This window comes from Notamacropus eugenii, chromosome 4 (genome assembly GCF_028372415.1).
Source record: "Notamacropus eugenii isolate mMacEug1 chromosome 4, mMacEug1.pri_v2, whole genome shotgun sequence".
NCBI classification, from domain to species: Eukaryota; Metazoa; Chordata; class Mammalia; order Diprotodontia; family Macropodidae; genus Notamacropus; species Notamacropus eugenii.
This window is the reverse complement of record NC_092875.1, coordinates 49,081,029-49,099,152: the sequence shown is the minus strand read 5'-3', so window position 1 is coordinate 49,099,152 and position 18,124 is coordinate 49,081,029. Positions and strand designations below refer to the sequence as shown.

At 39.4% G+C, this 18,124-nt stretch overlaps 1 protein-coding gene across 1 annotated transcript in view; it reads left to right on the top strand.

Moving 5' to 3' along the window:
- GALNT9 (polypeptide N-acetylgalactosaminyltransferase 9) overlaps positions 1 to 18,124 on the top strand; it is a 271,939-nt gene that overhangs the window by 64,473 nt on the left and 189,342 nt on the right. Inside the window, exon 2 of the mRNA XM_072600789.1 lies at positions 9,697 to 9,877. Within this exon, the coding sequence (XP_072456890.1) occupies positions 9,697 to 9,877 (181 nt within the window). The remainder of the gene's footprint in view (positions 1 to 9,696; positions 9,878 to 18,124) is intronic.

Genomic DNA, 18,124 nt, shown 5'->3' with positions numbered 1-18,124 from the left:
CTTAACAAGCTTTTATTAAGTATCTACTATATGCCAGGCTCTGTGCTAAATTGTGCTAAATTCCTGTAACTAAGTGAGGCAATAATAATTCCTTCCCTTAGGAAGTTTACAGTCTAATGAGAGAGAGAACATACAAACATCTATGAACAAACAAGTGCTAGACAAAATAATCAACAGAGGGAAAGCACCAGCACAAAATGGAAATGGGAAAGGCTTCCTGCACAAAGTGAGACTTTAGGTGATACTTAAAGGAAGCCAGGAGAACCAGGAAATGGAGATGATAGAATTCTAGGCATGGGAAACATCCCGTGATGAAAATGCCCAGAGTCCAGTGATTGAGTATCATGAAATCTGAGTCACCAAATCACAGAGAACATACCTGGTGGAGAGTAAAGTATAAAAAGACTGTAAAGGTAGGAAGGAGCCATCTTATGAATGTAGAATGTAGGAGGAAAGTCAACTCCTTGAGTGCAGGCACCGTTTTCATTTTTGTCCAGGTTATCCCTGACTAGGGACTATGTATTCATATAGTTCTAGGTTTTAACCGAAGTCCCCCTAAAGGGGTTAATTGTTGTCAAATGCCAACTACAATATTACCTAGGAAGACAGAAGAAGGAATATCTAAAACTGATGAAAGTCTAGTCAGTACCAGACATGAAACCTAATGAATCTCTTTGGCTTAGGAATCGTGCCACCTATATATTTTCGGGGAAGTATTTAAACTGAAGTTAGGCTATGACTTGTGTATATAGCATATTCCCATATGAGGGTATTAGGGTACCCTTTCTACAAAGGAACTTAGTGTGTAATATGAGTAATGGGTGTGGGACAGCTTTTTATTATTCATCCACCCCCTCTCGTAAAGTGTATATAAGACACAAAGGAATCATATGCGCACATGAATAAATACAGAAAACATTACCTTTAAATAAAACAATAATACAAATTTCAAACAGATATAATCACATAGAACACTGTACTCCTTATACTCCTCCCCAAAAGATAAAGAGTCTTTGTGGACCTGTTAACCTTGGACCTGGACTATCTGAATAGATCATAAGAATTACCATGAAAAACTGGCAAGGTCAACATCTTCTGCCTAACCATCACATGGCTTCTGTCCTTAGGTTCTAAATCATCTATTAAGGGTCCCCTTCTCCTCTGAGAAGCATACTGTTCGAGACATCTTCTCCCTCTGAGTGTTTACTGCCCAACTACTGAACTCAGAACCTCTTGAATTCAGGATTATCCACGCAGTAATTCCCATTTTTCAAGGGTGTTAGTTATTGATCTATGTTCAGAAAAAGAAACAGCCAGGTCAGAAGAAAATAGCCAGGAACAAGAAGGTCCAGGGGCTCCAGTCTCAGTCTCTCCTGGACAAGCACATTGTGTCCTACTGCCATATTGCTGTGAGAGACCGTTGATGCCAGAAAGAAGAGAATCCCACGCCTCCACTTGCTGTTCTCCAGTTGGGGAGTTCAAAGGAAAGAAAGTACAGAATGGGAGATAGTGGGGCTATGTTTCCATAGCTTATTCTTATAGACCATAGAGGAGGAAATTTCTTCTGACAACAGTTTGTCCTCCTGAGTCTCAGTCACTGATCATTAATTAGGCAGTGACCAGTCACCACAGACCAATCAGAAGAGTTCCTGGTACCTTACCAGAAAGAAGCCTGGGAATATGTCTAGCTCCATGACAGGTGTCTCCAAAACAGGCAAACTTGCCTTGCAATCCCACCAAGGTGATTAAGGGAATCGTCTAATCAACCAGGGGTTCTCTTGATCATCCCTTCTTACACCTTTGTATCTCCAGCCTGGCACATCTAGCAAATGCTAAATAAAATCTGTTGAATTATATTGCTTTGAATATGTCATAGTCTTCAGGATTCCCATTAAACATGTACATTTATATTGTAAAAAAAAAAAAAAAACCAGCTCATTAGGTGCTTAAGACTTGACTAGACCTTCATCTGCAGTACGAAGTGTTTCCAACTCTGCCTCCTGGGTACCGTAATTGGCATTTGATACTTTTTAATTATTGGGGGAGGGGTAGAATTACCTGCCTCTGCCCCTCCCCCATCTAGCACCCACCATGATGTATGCTTTCCAAATGGAATGATGGCAGGAGATAACTTTCTGATTTCAAAATAGGGTGAATTCCCTTTTGGTTAAATATTGCAGTCTCCAAAGTGTCTTGTGGAGTAGATTGAGAGCTTGAAGGAAAGAGGAATAAGTACATATATAGCACCTACTATGTGCTAGGTACTTTACAAATATTATCCATTTGATCCACCTACTATGTGCTAGGTACTTTACAAATATTATCCATTTGATCCACCTACTATGTGCTAGGTACTTTACAAATATTATCCATTTGATCCACCTACTATGTGCTAGGTACTTTACAAATATTATCCATTTGATCCACCTACTATGTGCTAGGTACTTTACAAATATTATCCATTTGATCCACCTACTATGTGCTAGGTACTTTACAAATATTATCCATTTGATCCACCTACTATGTGCTAGGTACTTTACAAATATTATCCATTTGATCCACCTATACTATGTGCTAGGTACTTTACAAATATTATCCATTTGATCCGCACAATAACCCTGCAACCTAAGCGCTGTCACGATCCCCATTTTACAACTGAGGAAACTGAGGCAAACAGAGGTTCAGTGACTTGTCCAGGGTCACACAACTTGTAAGTGTCTGAAGCCAGATTTGAGCTCAAGTTTTCTTGACTCTAGGCCTATCATTATATCTACTGCACCACCTCAGAGGTTGCTTTTTCACATAATAAGATTCAGATTGCCCTCAATGCATTGACCTGTCTTGCTGCCAGTACTTCTCATGTAAATGTAAGTCTTGTTTCATTCTCAACAAGGGGAAGCTAAACTAGAGCTGTGGATCCTGCTAGGAAGGCACAGGGCTAGAATGATGGGATCTGATTTGACCAGAAGTAGCAGGTGTGTTTTTGGACAGGTTTTGAGGGGCCTTTCTCTTCCTCCCTCCCTTTTCCTTGGAGTGTGTTCTGAGACTCTCTCCTTCTGGATGACCATATGGGTCATGCAGCTTGGCTCTTCTTCCTTTCCCTCAAGCTAAGGGGAAGAGTGGAGGTTTCTCCTATACTTCTATTTTACCCTTCCTCCTTCTATTGCAGGGCTTCTGAATCTGGGGTCCACAGATTTAAAGGGGTTAATGGATAGATTATGGAGGGACAATCTATGAATTTGGAATTGTGGGCAGGTAGGTGGCACAGTGCTGGGCCTGGAGTCAGGAAGACTCATTTTCCTGAGTTCAAATCTAGTGTCAGACACTTACAAATTGTGTGACCCTGGGAAAGTTACTTAACTCTATTTGCCTGTTTTCTTATTTGTCAGATGAGTTGGAGAAGGAAATGGCAAACCATTCCAGCATCTTTGCTAAGAAAACCTCAAATGGGGTCACAAAGAGATTGATATGATTGAAACAATTGAATAATAACATGAACTTGAATGGGAAAAATTTACCTGGGAGTTTAGCACTTCCTTTACTAATGAAGGCAGAAAACAAAATATATTTCTGAGGATTCCAGAAACTTCAACAGACAACCAAAGGGTTGTTATCACAAAAAAGATTTAGAACCCATGCTATGGAGTTAAGAATAGGAGGGGAAACTTGGCCTTGCTCTTATGTTTTCTCTTTTTTCCTTCCTTCCTTCCTTCCTTCCTTCCTTCCTTCCTTCCTTCCTTCCTTCCTTCCTTCCTTCCTTCCTTCCTTCCCTTTCTCCTTCCCTCCCTCCTTCCTTCTCTCTCTCCCTCCCTCTCTCTTCTATGAGTTGGGAAGTCCCCATGACCTCATGTATAGGGGAGTCCTAGTGTACCTATTACAGGTATCAATTATAATCCAATGCCTCCTTCCTAGGAATATATGTGCATTGTATTTTTAGGAATGTGGCTAAAATTTCTGTTGTCATTATGTGGAAGCACTTTTGATAGATTTCTATGTTCCTTGAGGAGCTAACAGTTTTCCCTAATATTATATGCGTTTGGTGCCATATTCATTGTAGACTTACTATGCCCTCAGAGTCCATGTGTTTGCAATTCCCTTCGTATAATTTCTCTTTGTTGAACAGAATTAGGTAATTATTTTATGGGGTTGGTTCAGCTTTGCCAAAACTTTCTAATTCTAGCTCTGAGAACAGTAATGAAATTGGCACTACCATTGCTAGAGAGGAATGTTAATCAATTGCCTTATGGAGCCAGTGACTTCTGTGTCTAAAACTCTCCTCCCTGGCTGCCACCACTGTTTGCGATGGCTTCTCCTACTAGAATATACAGCTAGGTCCTTCTCATTATGTACAATGAATACCATAACATAGCCACAGATATTCAAGATCACACTATTCTTTCTTCTAAATTTATTCATTTTTTAATTTATAGAATAAAACAAATATTTCCACAAGATCATACAACAAAAAAGATGATCGCCCATGAAACCACAAATCCACCATGTACTTACCTGCTATTCCTTTAAAATACATAAAAAAGATCATACAAATTTCCTTTTTTCTTTTTTCCTGCCACCACTTGCCCCAGAGATGGCTACCATTAATTACAAATATATATGTGTGTATCATATATATAAAATGCAATTATTCTATACATTCTATACATTCTGTACATGAATTTCACCGTTCTTTCTCTGGATGCAGGTAGCAGCTTACTTCATATGTCTTTTATAGTTAATTTGTTAATAATATTCAACTTATTAGTTCGAAGTTGTTCTTAAAACAGTATCACAGTTACTGCATACAAGAATCCTTGGTTTTGTTTCATTATTTCATGCAAGTCTTTCCATGTTCTTCTAAGATCGTTGAACTCATCATTTCTTACAGCACAGTAGTATTCCATCATGATCATACACCACAACTTGTTCAGTTATTCCCCAAGTGATGGTCATTCCTGAAATTTCCAGCTTTTGTCACCACAAAGAAAGCTACTATAAACATTTTAGAACATGTTGGTCCTTTTCCTATATCCCTATTTTCTCTAATACTCTTCTAAGTTACAATTATGTAAAATATGGTCATTGGTTCCAGCCCAATGGAAATTATGCACAGGGAATTCAAATACATGTGATCTATTCATGAGATTCATTGTTTGAACTAAGCAGGACTTGTAAGTGCCTTGAAGGCAGACACTTCATCTCTCAGCTCTACTCATTTTCTCTGGCTGTCCCCCATGTCCCAAATATTCTCCATCTTCTACTCCACCGACTGATCTCTCTGGCTTCCTTTTTTACTGTTATCGAGTCATTTTTTTCCAGTCATGTCCAACTCTCCATGACCCCATTTGGGGATTCCTTAGCAAAGATGCTGGAGTGGTTGGCGATTTCCTTCTCCAGCTTATTTTGCAGATGAAGAAACTGAGACAAATGGGATTCAGTGACTCACAGTGTCTGAAGCCGGATTTGAACTCACAAAGATGAGTCTTTCTGACTCCAAGCCTGGCACTCTATCCACTGTGCTGCCTAGTTGCCCCTGACTTCCTTTAATTCCCAACAAAAATCCCACCTCTACAGGAAGCTTTTCCCAATCCCCCTTAACTCCAGTGTTTTCCCTGTTAATTATTTCCTATTTATCCCGCATGTAACTTGTTTATATATATGAAATTTGTTTATGTGTTGTCTCTTGCCATTAGACAGTGAGTTCCTTGAGGGCAGGACTGTCTTTTGCCTCCTTTTACATCCCCAGCACTTAGCCAAGAGCCTGGCACATAGTAGGTACTTAATAAATATTTGTTGATTAATTCATTGATTGTTGTGGTATTGCCCAAGCTTACCACAGTGCCTGGTAAGTGCTTATTTTTTAAAGTTATTTACTCATTTATTTAAAAGTTTTAAAAGATCCCAAGAGACCTAGTAAGCAACATATTTAGTGTTCCACAGGATAATAGCTGGTGGAAGTTGGGTAAATTTTCCCTCTTTGTAGACCCTTTATCAATACTGCTGTACTGGTTATGATTATGGATTTGGGTGACACACTTTTATCTCATCTAGCCTATAAGGATAGCAGCCACTTACAGGCTCGATCCCACTGCTAATCATCATGGCAGCTGTGGTCTGTTTTGTCTCTGAGCTGGACCAGTCTGCCCCCTTCTCAGCCAATCTGGTGGCCCCATGTTCCTGGAAATTCACCATATAGGTGCAAATTTATTGGCACCTGATTAGCTTTCGCCCTGCTGCAACTTCGAACTCCCAAGTTCAAGTGATTCATCAACCTCAGCCTTCCCAATAGCAGGAGTTACAGGAATGTGCCACCATATCTAGACAAGAAAGATAATCTTATTGAGTATGTAGTCTAGAGACATATTGAACAAGCATTTGTGTAGCTTTGAGCATCATAGAACATCTCATTCCTTCCCCTTGTATATTCAGAGGCTCAGGAAAACACTAGCCCAACTTGATTCATGCTTTGAGGAATTCCAGCATTGATCATGTTTGGGGAGATGATTCAATACCTTCCCTGAACCTGATATTTTCCAGAAAGGCGTTCAATCTCTGAAGGTTCAGCTTGCTCAAGCAAGGGGTGGTTTACATTCGCTGAAACCTAACAGTCATTTTTCCAGAATTCAGCAGGCTTTAACAAGGGTCACTAGTATTGGAGAAGTTTGTGGAAGTTTCCCTGAACTTCTCTAACCAAGATACGGGGAGAGGATGGAGTCTGGTTGTGAATGCCATCCTTGGAAGGAACCTCAGACAACAGGCTAAGGATAAGGTTCCTTATATGTAGGAAAATTAGTGAGAGTCCAAATTAGGCCCTGCGCCTGAGAAGACAGGAAATGGAATATGATAACAAGGAAAATCAAGAAGACCAATTTGGCTATACATCTTAAATTACAACATAATTTTCATTGTCTTCATCGTTATTATCACTGTATGTTAGCGAAAGCACTGGATGAAAGAATTTACCTAGTCCTTGGAGGAAGGGTAGATTTGCAATAGTGGAAAGAGGGAAGGAATTATTCCAGGTGGGAGAGACATCCAAAGCAAGGAAAATCTTGGGGAAAGCAGTAAGTCTGATTATTAAGGGAAATGTGGAGATTAGCCAAGATGGGAAAAGAGGGAATACTCAGACAGTTATAGGAAGTGGCATTGAATAGGGGAAGAGGGAAGATTGTAGAGATCTTCAAATGCAACTTTGAAGAGTCTGGACCCCATGATGAGGCAATTTGTTAGAAACCCTACAATAACACTGAGACATATAACTGAAGAATTTACACAGTGATTTCCAACAGAGTAGGCATTCTCAAGATGCCCAATTCTGCAAAGGAAGAATTTGTTCTCTCTCTCCTCTCTGGTCTGGGATGCATAGCAGTCATAATCTGGAAATGTGTTACTCATGGATTTATTTTATGGAAGATGCAAATACAAGTAGAGACAGATGTGAACCCAGTGTAATTACATTTTCCCAATATTCAAACGAAAAATGAATGAGAAGTGGGAGTGATTTGCATGGCCTATAATTATTGTGCTCTCCACCAAATGTAACCTCCCAAAACTTTATATAAATACCAAGCAGAGTATGTTTGTACATATTTAAATCAAGTATCGGGTGGCCCCTTTGAAGGACATTGATAAATTTTGTGAACTTTGCGAAATTCAGGCATCCTATAAACAGAGTAAGTCACAATTTTAATTTGTTTGAAAGGTTAAATTATGTACAGAGGGAGTGGTCAAGGCATCCATGTAGAGATATATTCATCTTTGGCTAGGTTTTTCTGTACATGTAGTCTTTCTCTCCCAACTACTAAGTCAGGGTTCCATAAGTTACATGAATTGCCTCCCTCAGAGTCCTCTCAATCATCTTGACAATGGTTCCTTTAGGACCTAAGCAAGGCAACTTGTTACCTCCCTAGCCCTAAATTCCCTCCCAGGAGGGTTTAGGAGACTGGAGTTCTTGCTTACTCTGTTTCAGTGAGTTTGTCACTGAGTGAATATAAGGTATTTTCTAACACTTCCATTAAAAAATTCTGAATTTAAAGGCACCCACATCTGAAATATTCCATTGAGTTCCTGGATCCTGATTTTAGAAAGGATATTGATCAGCTGGAGAGTTTCCAGAGAAGATCTATCAAGATGTGAGGGCCTTTGGTTTATGCCATATGAGGACCTATTGAAGAAACTGGGAATATTTAGACTGGAAAAGAGAATTGTCAGAGATACTGTGGCTATTCACAAGTATTTGATAGCCTGTCACCTAGAACAATGATTAGCCTATTCTGCTTGGACCTAGAGGACAGACCTAGGTGTATGAGTGGAAACTGCAAAGAAACAGATTTAGACACTCAAAACAATTTTCTAACAAGAGTTGTTCCAAAGGTTACTGGGTTGTCTAAGGTTGTGAGTTCCTTTTTAAGCAGAGGCTGATGGCTACTTATCAGATATATTGTAGAAACATTCTTACTTGCACCCAAATTGAACTAGATGCCTGCTAAGTTCCCTTCCAGCTATGAGATTCAATAATTCTACATGAATTGGAAAGTGTTCAACTCACCAGAAGATGTTGGAAGCCAACATTCACATGAATTCACAAGAAGCCTCTTATGGGGAACAGGATTGTTCATGAGTCTCTTGGACCCTATGTTCAAAGCTAAGAAAAGTTTCCATGTTTTTGGCTGGACCTAATATCTCATTTTCAGGGGTATTAGAGATTTCTCAGATCTTGCTTGAAATTCTTTGGTTCTCAATGTTGATCCTAGAATAGGTATGAGCATTATGAAAAGCAATTTGGAATTATGATTTAAAAATGACCAAAATGCTGATATCCAAGCTGAGTCTTCTTAGAGGTAGAGAGGATAAGGAAGTGTGTCACAGGCTTATCAAGGGAAAGGGAGGGTGGCATGTATAAACGTGCAGGGGTCAAAATGGAATATCAATTTCAGGGAACACCTAGGAGCCCAGTTTGACTGAAATGTATAATACACAGAACTGAAGTATCATAGATGTAGAGCTGGAAGGAATATTAGAGGTCATCAAGGTCAATCCCTTCATTTTTACAGTTGAGTAAACTGAGGCCTGGAGAGGATAAATGACTTGCCCAAAATCACACAGCTAGCAAACATCTAAGTCAGGATTTGAACTGTCTCTCTTCCTCCAAGCCTTAGATTTCTATTCACTATGCCATGTAAGATGGGAGTGGAGGGTGGGGATTATCTATAATAAGCCAGAAGAAGTAGGTTGGAGTTGGGTTGAGGAGTATTAGACATTTTCCTTGCAACAATCCTGTGAAGTTAGTGGTTTATTTAATATTCTCATTTGACAGATGAGGAAACTGAGGTTAAGAGAAGAATAATAGGACCAGGGGTAAGGCCTTCTAATTTAAGATCTAGTGCTCTTGCTGTGATGTCACACAGCCTCACACAGTGTATTTATAAAGTGCTAACCAAGCATTTTTTATCCGTTGTTCCAAGAATCCAAGTCCCAAATTGAGGCAAAAGGAACCACTTTCCACATGAAGCCTTTCTTTATGTTTACAACATAGAGAACCTCAGGAAGAGTGTTGCCTCAAACTCAGTGCCTTTTCCACTCGATCCTCCACACTGCCTAACTTTCTCCTTTTCAAAGTCCTGCTCCTTTGTCATCCCCAATGTGTGGAGGCAGAAATAGCACTGCCTTCTGGGATTCATTCTTGTCTTTCCTCCTTAGGTCTAGCCAAGCCCATGGGTCTGGTAGAAGGGCCAGGAGGACTAGGCCAAGGTGGCATGGCAGCCACACTCCGAGATGACAGCCATGAGTCAGAAACCAAATACGAAGAATACGGATACAATGCGCAGCTGAGTGACCGGATCTCCCTCGACAGGAGCATCCCAGACTACAGACCCAAAAAGTAAGTAGGAATCAATACTTTGCTCTGAGGCTTGGGGAGGGGCAGGAGAAGAAGAGAGAGAAGCCTTAAAGCACAGTCATGAGCCCTGGAAGGTCCCTGCATCAGATGGTGTTCTACTAGATTGTGTTGCCAAGACCAGATGGTGGGGCTCACACTGGTGGGTCCAGCAGCCTGTATCCTCCTGGAAGGATAACTCTGTTTCCAAACCTCTTTCATATTCCCCTTCACATGGTGATAATCTCTGTCTCTATGTATGCTATTTGCTCTTGTCGGAATACCTTTCTCTTAACCCATTCCTTCACCAAATTTTATTCATTGTTCAAGGTCCAGCTCAGATTCCTCTTCTCCAGGAAGCCTATTCTGACCACATTAGACATCATTGGTGTCTTCCCTAAATGGTCAATCAAGCAACAAGTATTTATTAAACAGTTACTAAATATGTGTTAGCTTCTGAGAGAGGTGCTGGGGAGAAGGGAGTAAGGAAGAAAGCAAGGCAAGGAGGGAGGAAGAAAGAAAGGAAAGAAGGAAGAAAGGGAATAAGGAAGGGAGGGAAAAGAAAGAAAGGAAGGAAGGAAAGAAGGAAAGAAGGAAGGAAGGAACAAGGAAGGAAGGAAGGAAGGAAGGAAGGAAGGAAGGAAGGAAGGAAGGAAGGAAAGAAGGGAGAGAGGGAGAGGGAAGAAAGAGGGAGAGGGAAGGAAGAGGGAGGGAGAAAGGGAAGGAAGAAGGAAGGGAGAGAAGGAGGGAGGAAGGAAAGGAGGGAGGAAAGAAAAAAGGAAGGAAGAAAGGAGGGAAGGAAGGAGGAAGAGAAGGAAATGTCTGCCTCCGAAGGATTTACATTCTATCAGCTAGGATAAGCAATTATTGTAGTTATTATCCATTCCACCTTTGGGGTCCTTAATCACCAGCAGTCTTGATTTATTTGATTGTATCATGTTTGTCCCTTGTTCTTCAAGTAGATTGTGAGCTTCCTGCGGGTAAGCAACTTGCCGTATCTTCTTTGATATCCCTCATTGGTCTGACCCTATACCAGAGCTGATTACAGCTTGCAAACCTAACCACAGTTACATTTGCCTCTTTTTTAAAAGTTTAATTATTTTTGTTTTTAATTATAACTAACTTGACAAAAGCTAACACAAACATTTTCGTACGTGTTGTTTAGACGCTTTCAGTTGTATCTGACTCTTTGTGACCCTATTTGGGGTTTTCTTGGTAAAGATACTGGATTAATTTGCCATTTCCTTCTAATACCTCATTTTACAGATGAGGAAACTGAGGCAGAGAGCCCAGGGTCACACAGCTAGTAAGTATCTGAGGCAAGATTTGAACTCAAGATTAGTCTTTCCGACTCCAGGTCTGACACTCTATCCACTGTACCACCTAGTTGCCCATTTTTAAATGTAAATAACAGCAAAAGAGGAATGGATATGAAATTTTAAGTTTCTACTGCAGACAGGTAGTATATTTAAGCTTTTAAAATTATTCATTTATTTTTACATTCTTTTTCTTTAAATTTTGAGTTCCAAATTCTTTTTCACCATCCAACCCATTCCCACACCCACTGAGAAGGCAAGCAACATATCAACTATACATGTGAAATCATGCAAAACATTTCCATATTAGCTATGTTTCCCCAAAAAGCAAGAAAAATAAAGTAAGAAAATTATACTCCAATTTACTCTCAGAGTTCATCAGTTCTCTCTTTAGAGGTAGATAGCATTTTTTTTTATCATGAGTGCTTTGGAATTATACTGGATCTTTGTATTATTGATCAGAGTAGCCAAATCTTTCATAGTTAATCATGATTATAAAATTGTTGTTACTGTGTACAATGATTCCCTGGTTCTTCTCACTTCATTTTGCATCAGTTCATATAGGTCTTGCAATGTGTTTTGTTTTCTGAAACCACCCACCCCTTGTCATTTCTTACAGTACAATAGTACTTTATCACAATCATATGCCACAACGTGTTCACCCATTCCCCAATTAATGGGCATCCCCTCAATTTTCAACTCTTTGCCACTATAAAAAAGCCGTTATAAATATTCTTGTACCTATAAGTCATTTTCCTTTTTCTGTGATCTCTTTGGGATACAAACCTAGCAATGATATTTCTGTGTCAAAGGGTAGGCACAGTTTATAGTTTCAAATTGTTCTCCAGAATGGTTGGATCAGTTAACAATCCCCCCAGAAGCTTATTAGTTTAACTATTTTTCCCTCATCTCCTCCAGAATTTGTCATTTCTGATAGGTGTGAGATGGTACCTCAGGGTTGTTTAATTTTCATTTCTCAAATCAATAGTGATTTAGAACAATTTTTTTCAAATGACTATAGATAGCTTTGATGTCTTCTTCTGAAAACTGCCTGTTTGTATCCTTTGTCCATTTATCAGTTGAGGAAGGACTCTTTTTTTTTTATAAATTTCCTCAATTCTATATTCAATACATATATATATATTTGAAAAATGAAGCCTTTGTCAGAGAAACTTGCTGTTAAAATTTTCACGTTTTTTCATTTCTATGGTACCTTTTCGCATAATGTAGTTTCCCTGATTATCTCTTTAATTAGGTCTATTTTTGCTTTTGCTTCATCTGAGATCATGATTGCTACCCCTGCCTTTTTACTTCAGATGAAGCAAATTAGATTCTGCTCCAGCCCTTTATTTTAACTCCCTGTGTGTCCTTCTGTTTCAGGTGTGTCTCTTATAAACAATATTATTGAATTCTGGTTTCTAATTCATTTTGCTATCTGCTTCTGTTTTATGGGAGAGCTCATCCCATTCACTTTCATAGTTATTTCTGTGTATTTCCCTCCATCTCATTTTCTTGTTTTTCCCTCCTCCCTCATCCCCTCCTCGTCCTCTTTCTTCTCCTTCTTCCTTTCTTTCTTCTCCTTCCTTTCTTTTCCTTCTCCTTCTCTTTCTTCTTCTTCTTCTTCTTCTTCTTCTTCTTCTTCTTCTTCTTCTTCTTCTTCTTCTTCTTCTTCTTCTTCTTCCTCTTTCTCATAAAAGTGAGGTTCAACCATTGTCCACCCACCCCATTTCCCCTCCATTGTAAAAACTCTTCCTTGTATACTTCTTTTATGTGAGAAAATTTTTCCATTTTCCCTCACCCTTCCCCCATCTCCCAGTGCATCTCTCTCACCCCTTCAATTTATGTTTTTGCATCTCATTCCAATATAATAGACCCACACCCATGCTTTCTGTCTATGCAAACTCCTTTTAACTGCCCAATAATGCTAAAGTTTTGGGAATTATTTGTATCATCTTCCCATATAAGAATATAAACAGTCTAACTTTATTGAGCCCCTTACAATTATTCTTTCGTATTTACCTTTTTATACTTTTTTTCAGTCTTCCATTTGAATATCAAATTTTCTATTCATCTCTGTTCTTTTCATCAGGAATGCTTGAAAATTCTTTATTTCATTAAATATTCCTTTTTCCCTGAAGGGTTACACCTAGTTTTGCTGGGTAGACTATTCTTGGTTGTAATCATAGCTCCTTTGTCTTCCAGAATATCATCTCTCTGCTCCTTTAATGTGGAAGTCATTAAATTCTGTATGATCCCGACTGTGTGTGAATTATTTCTTTCTGGCTGCTTGAGGTATTTTCTCTTTGATATGGGAGCTTTGAAATTTGGCTATAATATTTCTGGGAGTTTCCATCTTGGAATCTCTTTCAGAAGGTGATTGGTAGATTCTTTCAATCTCTATTTTACCTTCTGTGGGCAGCTAGCTGGTGTAGTGGATAGAGCACAAGTGCAGGAGTCAAGAGGACCTGAGTTCAAATCTCATCTCAGACACTTAACATTCACTAGCTGTGTGACCTTAGGCAAGCCACTTAACCCCAATTGCCTCATCCTGGGTCATCTCCAGTCATTCTGATGAATATCTGGTCACTGAATTCAGATGGCTCTGGAGGAGAAGTGAGGCTAGTGATCTGCACAGCCTTCACTCAAAAAACAAAAAACAAAGTCAAGTGCAAGTTATGTCATTATTTCTCTGATGGCATGATCTTTCTTGGCAACAAAGGATGAACACATTTTATCTTCTGGATCTAAGATCTTGAATTTTTTAAAATATTAATCTAGGCTCTTTCTTTGATCATGACTTTCAGATAGTCCAATAATTCTTAAATTATCTCTTTTTAAATAGATCTATTTTCCAGGTTAGTTATTTTTCTGGTGAGATATTTTCTTCTATTTTTGTCATTCTTTTGACTTTGTTTTATTGTTTTTTGACATCTCATGGAATCATTAGCTTCCATTTGCCCAATTCTAATGTTTAAGAAATCATTTTCTTCAGTGAGCTTTTGTACTTCTTTTTCCATTTGGCCATTTCTGCTTTTTCAGGAGTTCTTCAGTGAATTTTTGTGCCTCACTTACCAAACTATTAATTCCCTTTTCATTATTTTCTTGCATCACTCTCATTTCTTTCTCTGTTTTTTCTTCTACCACCTTCATCTCTTTCTTTAAGTCTTTCAGGAATTCCTACTGTGTTTGGGTTCAATGAGCATTTTTCTTTGAGTCTTTGGTAGTTGGTTCCTCATTGTTGTCTTTTTCTGAGTTTATGCCTTTATCTTCCCTGCCACCACAGTGGCTTTCTTTCTAATGGTCAAATTCTTTGTTGTTGTTGTTGTTTGTTGTTGTTTGTTAATTTTCTAGACTATTTCTTGCCTTTGAACTTTATGTTAAAGTTGAGTTCTGTTCACCTACGGGTAGGGAGACACTTTTCCAAGCTTCAGGCTTTTTCATGCTGCTGTTTTTAGAGCTAGTTCTGGGATTCTGCAAGTATGAGATGCTTTCAGGGTGGTGTGAACCTGCGAGAGATAAATTTACTGCTTTTCTGGTCTTTAATCTGTTCTTTATCCAGGAAGGGCCCCTGCTCCCCTGAAGTCCTAAGTACCAGTACTCCTCTTTCTTTTGGAACTGTGACCTTGCTCCCATGTGACTGCTAGTACTAGTCTCTGCCCTGGAACTGTGACCCAGAACTGTGTATGGCAATATATGTATGCCAATCAGCATCAGCTGTATCCAGTGCCAGCAAAAGGTCCCCATGATCTCTTTCTGATCAGTTATCTGACCCCTCTTACCATCTCTGGGCTGACAGATCCCAAAGCTGCTGCTGTTGCAGCTGCTGTTGCTACTGAAGGCTTCCTTCCATCTGGGTGTCAGATTTCTTTTGCCAAACTTTTAAGTCACTAGCTCAGCTGCTCCAAAATTTGATTTTTAAAGTTGTTTGGGAGAAAAATAAATTTGTTTGAAGACGTGGGAGAGTTCAGTTAGGTGGCTGCCCCCAATTCACCATCTTGGCTCTGCCTACGTACAGATTACATTTCTAAATGTATAAAATAAATTCAGCTTGCTAACTTCTAAGCTGTCCTTCTGAACTTCCTTCTTTCCATTTTCTTTAGTGAAGTATTTTTTTAATTCTTCAATTACATTCTTTTCCTCTCCTTTTTCTAAATTCACCTCCGTTCTTTCCCTGACTATCAACTAAGAAGTTCATCAGTTATGAAAGAATGAGATCTTAATATTTGTTAGCATAGAAAGTTTTCTCATCCCTGGAGGGTAGAAATAGGAGCACGGAGTGGAATTTTTAGAGAGTCAGGGTTAAGCGTGGCATAAGCCCTGCTGACAATTAGAGCTGTCCAAAAGTCAGGTGGGTGGTCCCAAGAGGCAATGAGCTCCCTATCACTGGACATCTTTGAGCAGAGGCTAAATGAAAATGCTGAAACTAGGACATGATGACCAGAACCTAATCCAGGGCACCCATATTTAGAGTGGATGTAGACAGCATTCATGCTCTCCCTCGAAGCTAAGGAATAATTGAGCTTTGCACCTAGTTAGCAAGTATAATCACTGAAAATAGGAAGCAGCTAAATACCATGCTTCCATCCCCACCCCATCCCTTAGCTGAGTCTCCCCAGGTGATTTTTGCCTTGGGCCACTCTGCTCTGCTCTCTCCTCCAAGGTGAAATCATCCCAAGGGATGATCTATGGGATTGTATGGTCTCTTCCTATGGGGTTCCTATCCTCCCTTCAGAATTTTGTATTCTGGGATCTCTATTTCCCTCTGTAGAGCCTTGTGTCCTAGGATCTCTTTTCTCTTAAATGAATTTGTTTGAAAAAACTTATTCAAAAGCATATTTTTGAGAAGTTTGTTTCAGGTGTCAAAATTGCTAGTTACACCTCTGCTGAAAGATCACTTGTTGATGTTGTAAAGAATGTTGGGTGGATTAGATGACCTCTGAGAGTCTGTGATTCCCTATGATGCTTATATATGGAGCTTATTTAAAATGAGGGGTGACTACATTCAAATGTCAGCTATGTTAAATCAAGTGAAATGTTAGACTGGGTAAAGTGCATTTGCTAAATATGTTTGACATTGTCGTATATGATACTGTGCTGTGTAAAGTCCAAACAAAAGAAGGATTTACTCCTCTTTGAAAACAGGATTGTTCTAATTCCTCCCAAATCTCGTAACACTATAAACTTCAATTAAATCAATGGCAACAAGAGGCATCAGCAAAAACATCCACACTGGAAAAACAAAGTGGATGAGTCATGTTGTCCAAAGTATGACATGTAGCTGAATGGGAAGTTCATCAAGTTAGTCCACTGATACATGTGTCTTGTCCAGGTGCTATGAGAAAGGATCTGGGTCCCAAATCAAAAAGGTAGAAGGGAGGATTGGGCTATTTACATTAGGACAATACTTTCAGTCAGTCATCCAATAAGCAATTATTAAACCCCTACTATGTGCCAGGTACATAGTATGATGCTGTGGCGCTAAGCAATAAGGATACAAAGAAAGGCAAAGCACTGCCCGGAGCTCATATTCTAATAGAGAGACAATATGCAAACAGTACTATACAAATTATATACAAGATGAAATGAGGAGAATGAACAAAAGAAAGGAACTAACATTAAAGGGAACTGGGAAAGACTTCTTGCAGAAGATGGAATTTTGACTGAGATCTGAAGGAAGCTATGGAGGCCAAGAGATGCAGATGAGGAGGTAGAGAATTACAGGCATGGTGACAAACAGTGGAAATGCACAGAGTAGAGAAAGGGGGTCAGTGAGGGCTGGAAGAAGTTGGGAGAGTCAGTGATCGCCAAGGGGAGGAGGCATGCCCCTTCATGTTGATGCCGTAGGGTAAAGCCCCATCTACCCCATGTTAGTTATAGTTGTGCTTGGACACAATAAGTAACATTATCATAGACAAGTGTCACCAGAAAAGATGGTTCAATCTTGTGGCAAGAAACAACAGGTGACCAGCCCCTGCCTTCCCCTGAGGTAGTAATAGACTCAGGAGCACAATGAAAATATATACAGCCATGCATGTACACACACACACATGTATACATGACCGTAGTGTTTACCTATATATGTATTACATGTGTGCAGATATGTATTATAGGTATATATAGTATGTATATGTACTCATGTGTGTAGATTGTGTACATACATGCATGTATATTTATGTACACGTATGTACACGTGTTTGTAAAATGTTGAGACTATGAATTGCACCAGGGAAGGGTGCCTTGACTCTGATGAAGTTATGGATGCTACAAAGCATTAAAAGATTTGTATTTTGCTGTGTATCATGATAGTAAGAATGTTGGGCTTGGAGTAGAAAGACCAAGAAGCCTGACTTAGATGCTTGCTGGCTGCATAATCCTGAGAAAGTCAAGATCTAAGGGTCTTAGATGCAGACCTGGCAGGAACCTTAGATTCTATCTTATCCTATCCCCTCATTTTACAATTGATAGAGGAACTATGCCCAAGGTTACCTATGTTGTTAAGTGGCAAAGATTGGATTCAAACTCAAGTCCTTTGACACCCAGTCTACTGCTCAGTCACTTATTTTTTTAGGAGCCTCAGTTTTCTCTTCTGTAAAATGAAGGTAGTAATACTGATTCCACCTATCTCATAGGGTTGTGGTGATGAAAACACTTTGTGGACCTTGAAATGCTACTGAACCATGAGTTATAATTATACCCTTAATGATAAAGAGCCATGAATCAGGCAGGTAAGGTTGCGATACAGTAGTCTTACCACCTCACCACACAGGTTTGAATCACTCACTAATTTCCAATAATTATTTCCTGCTTAAAAACCTCCCTGGGGTTCCCTAAGGGAGATGAAACTCAAATAAAGTACCTTATTAAGTGGGTTCAAAAGCACTTTAATAAAGTTTAACCAAGCATGGCTTCGGGGCTCTGGGAAGGAGTGGGAGGCAAG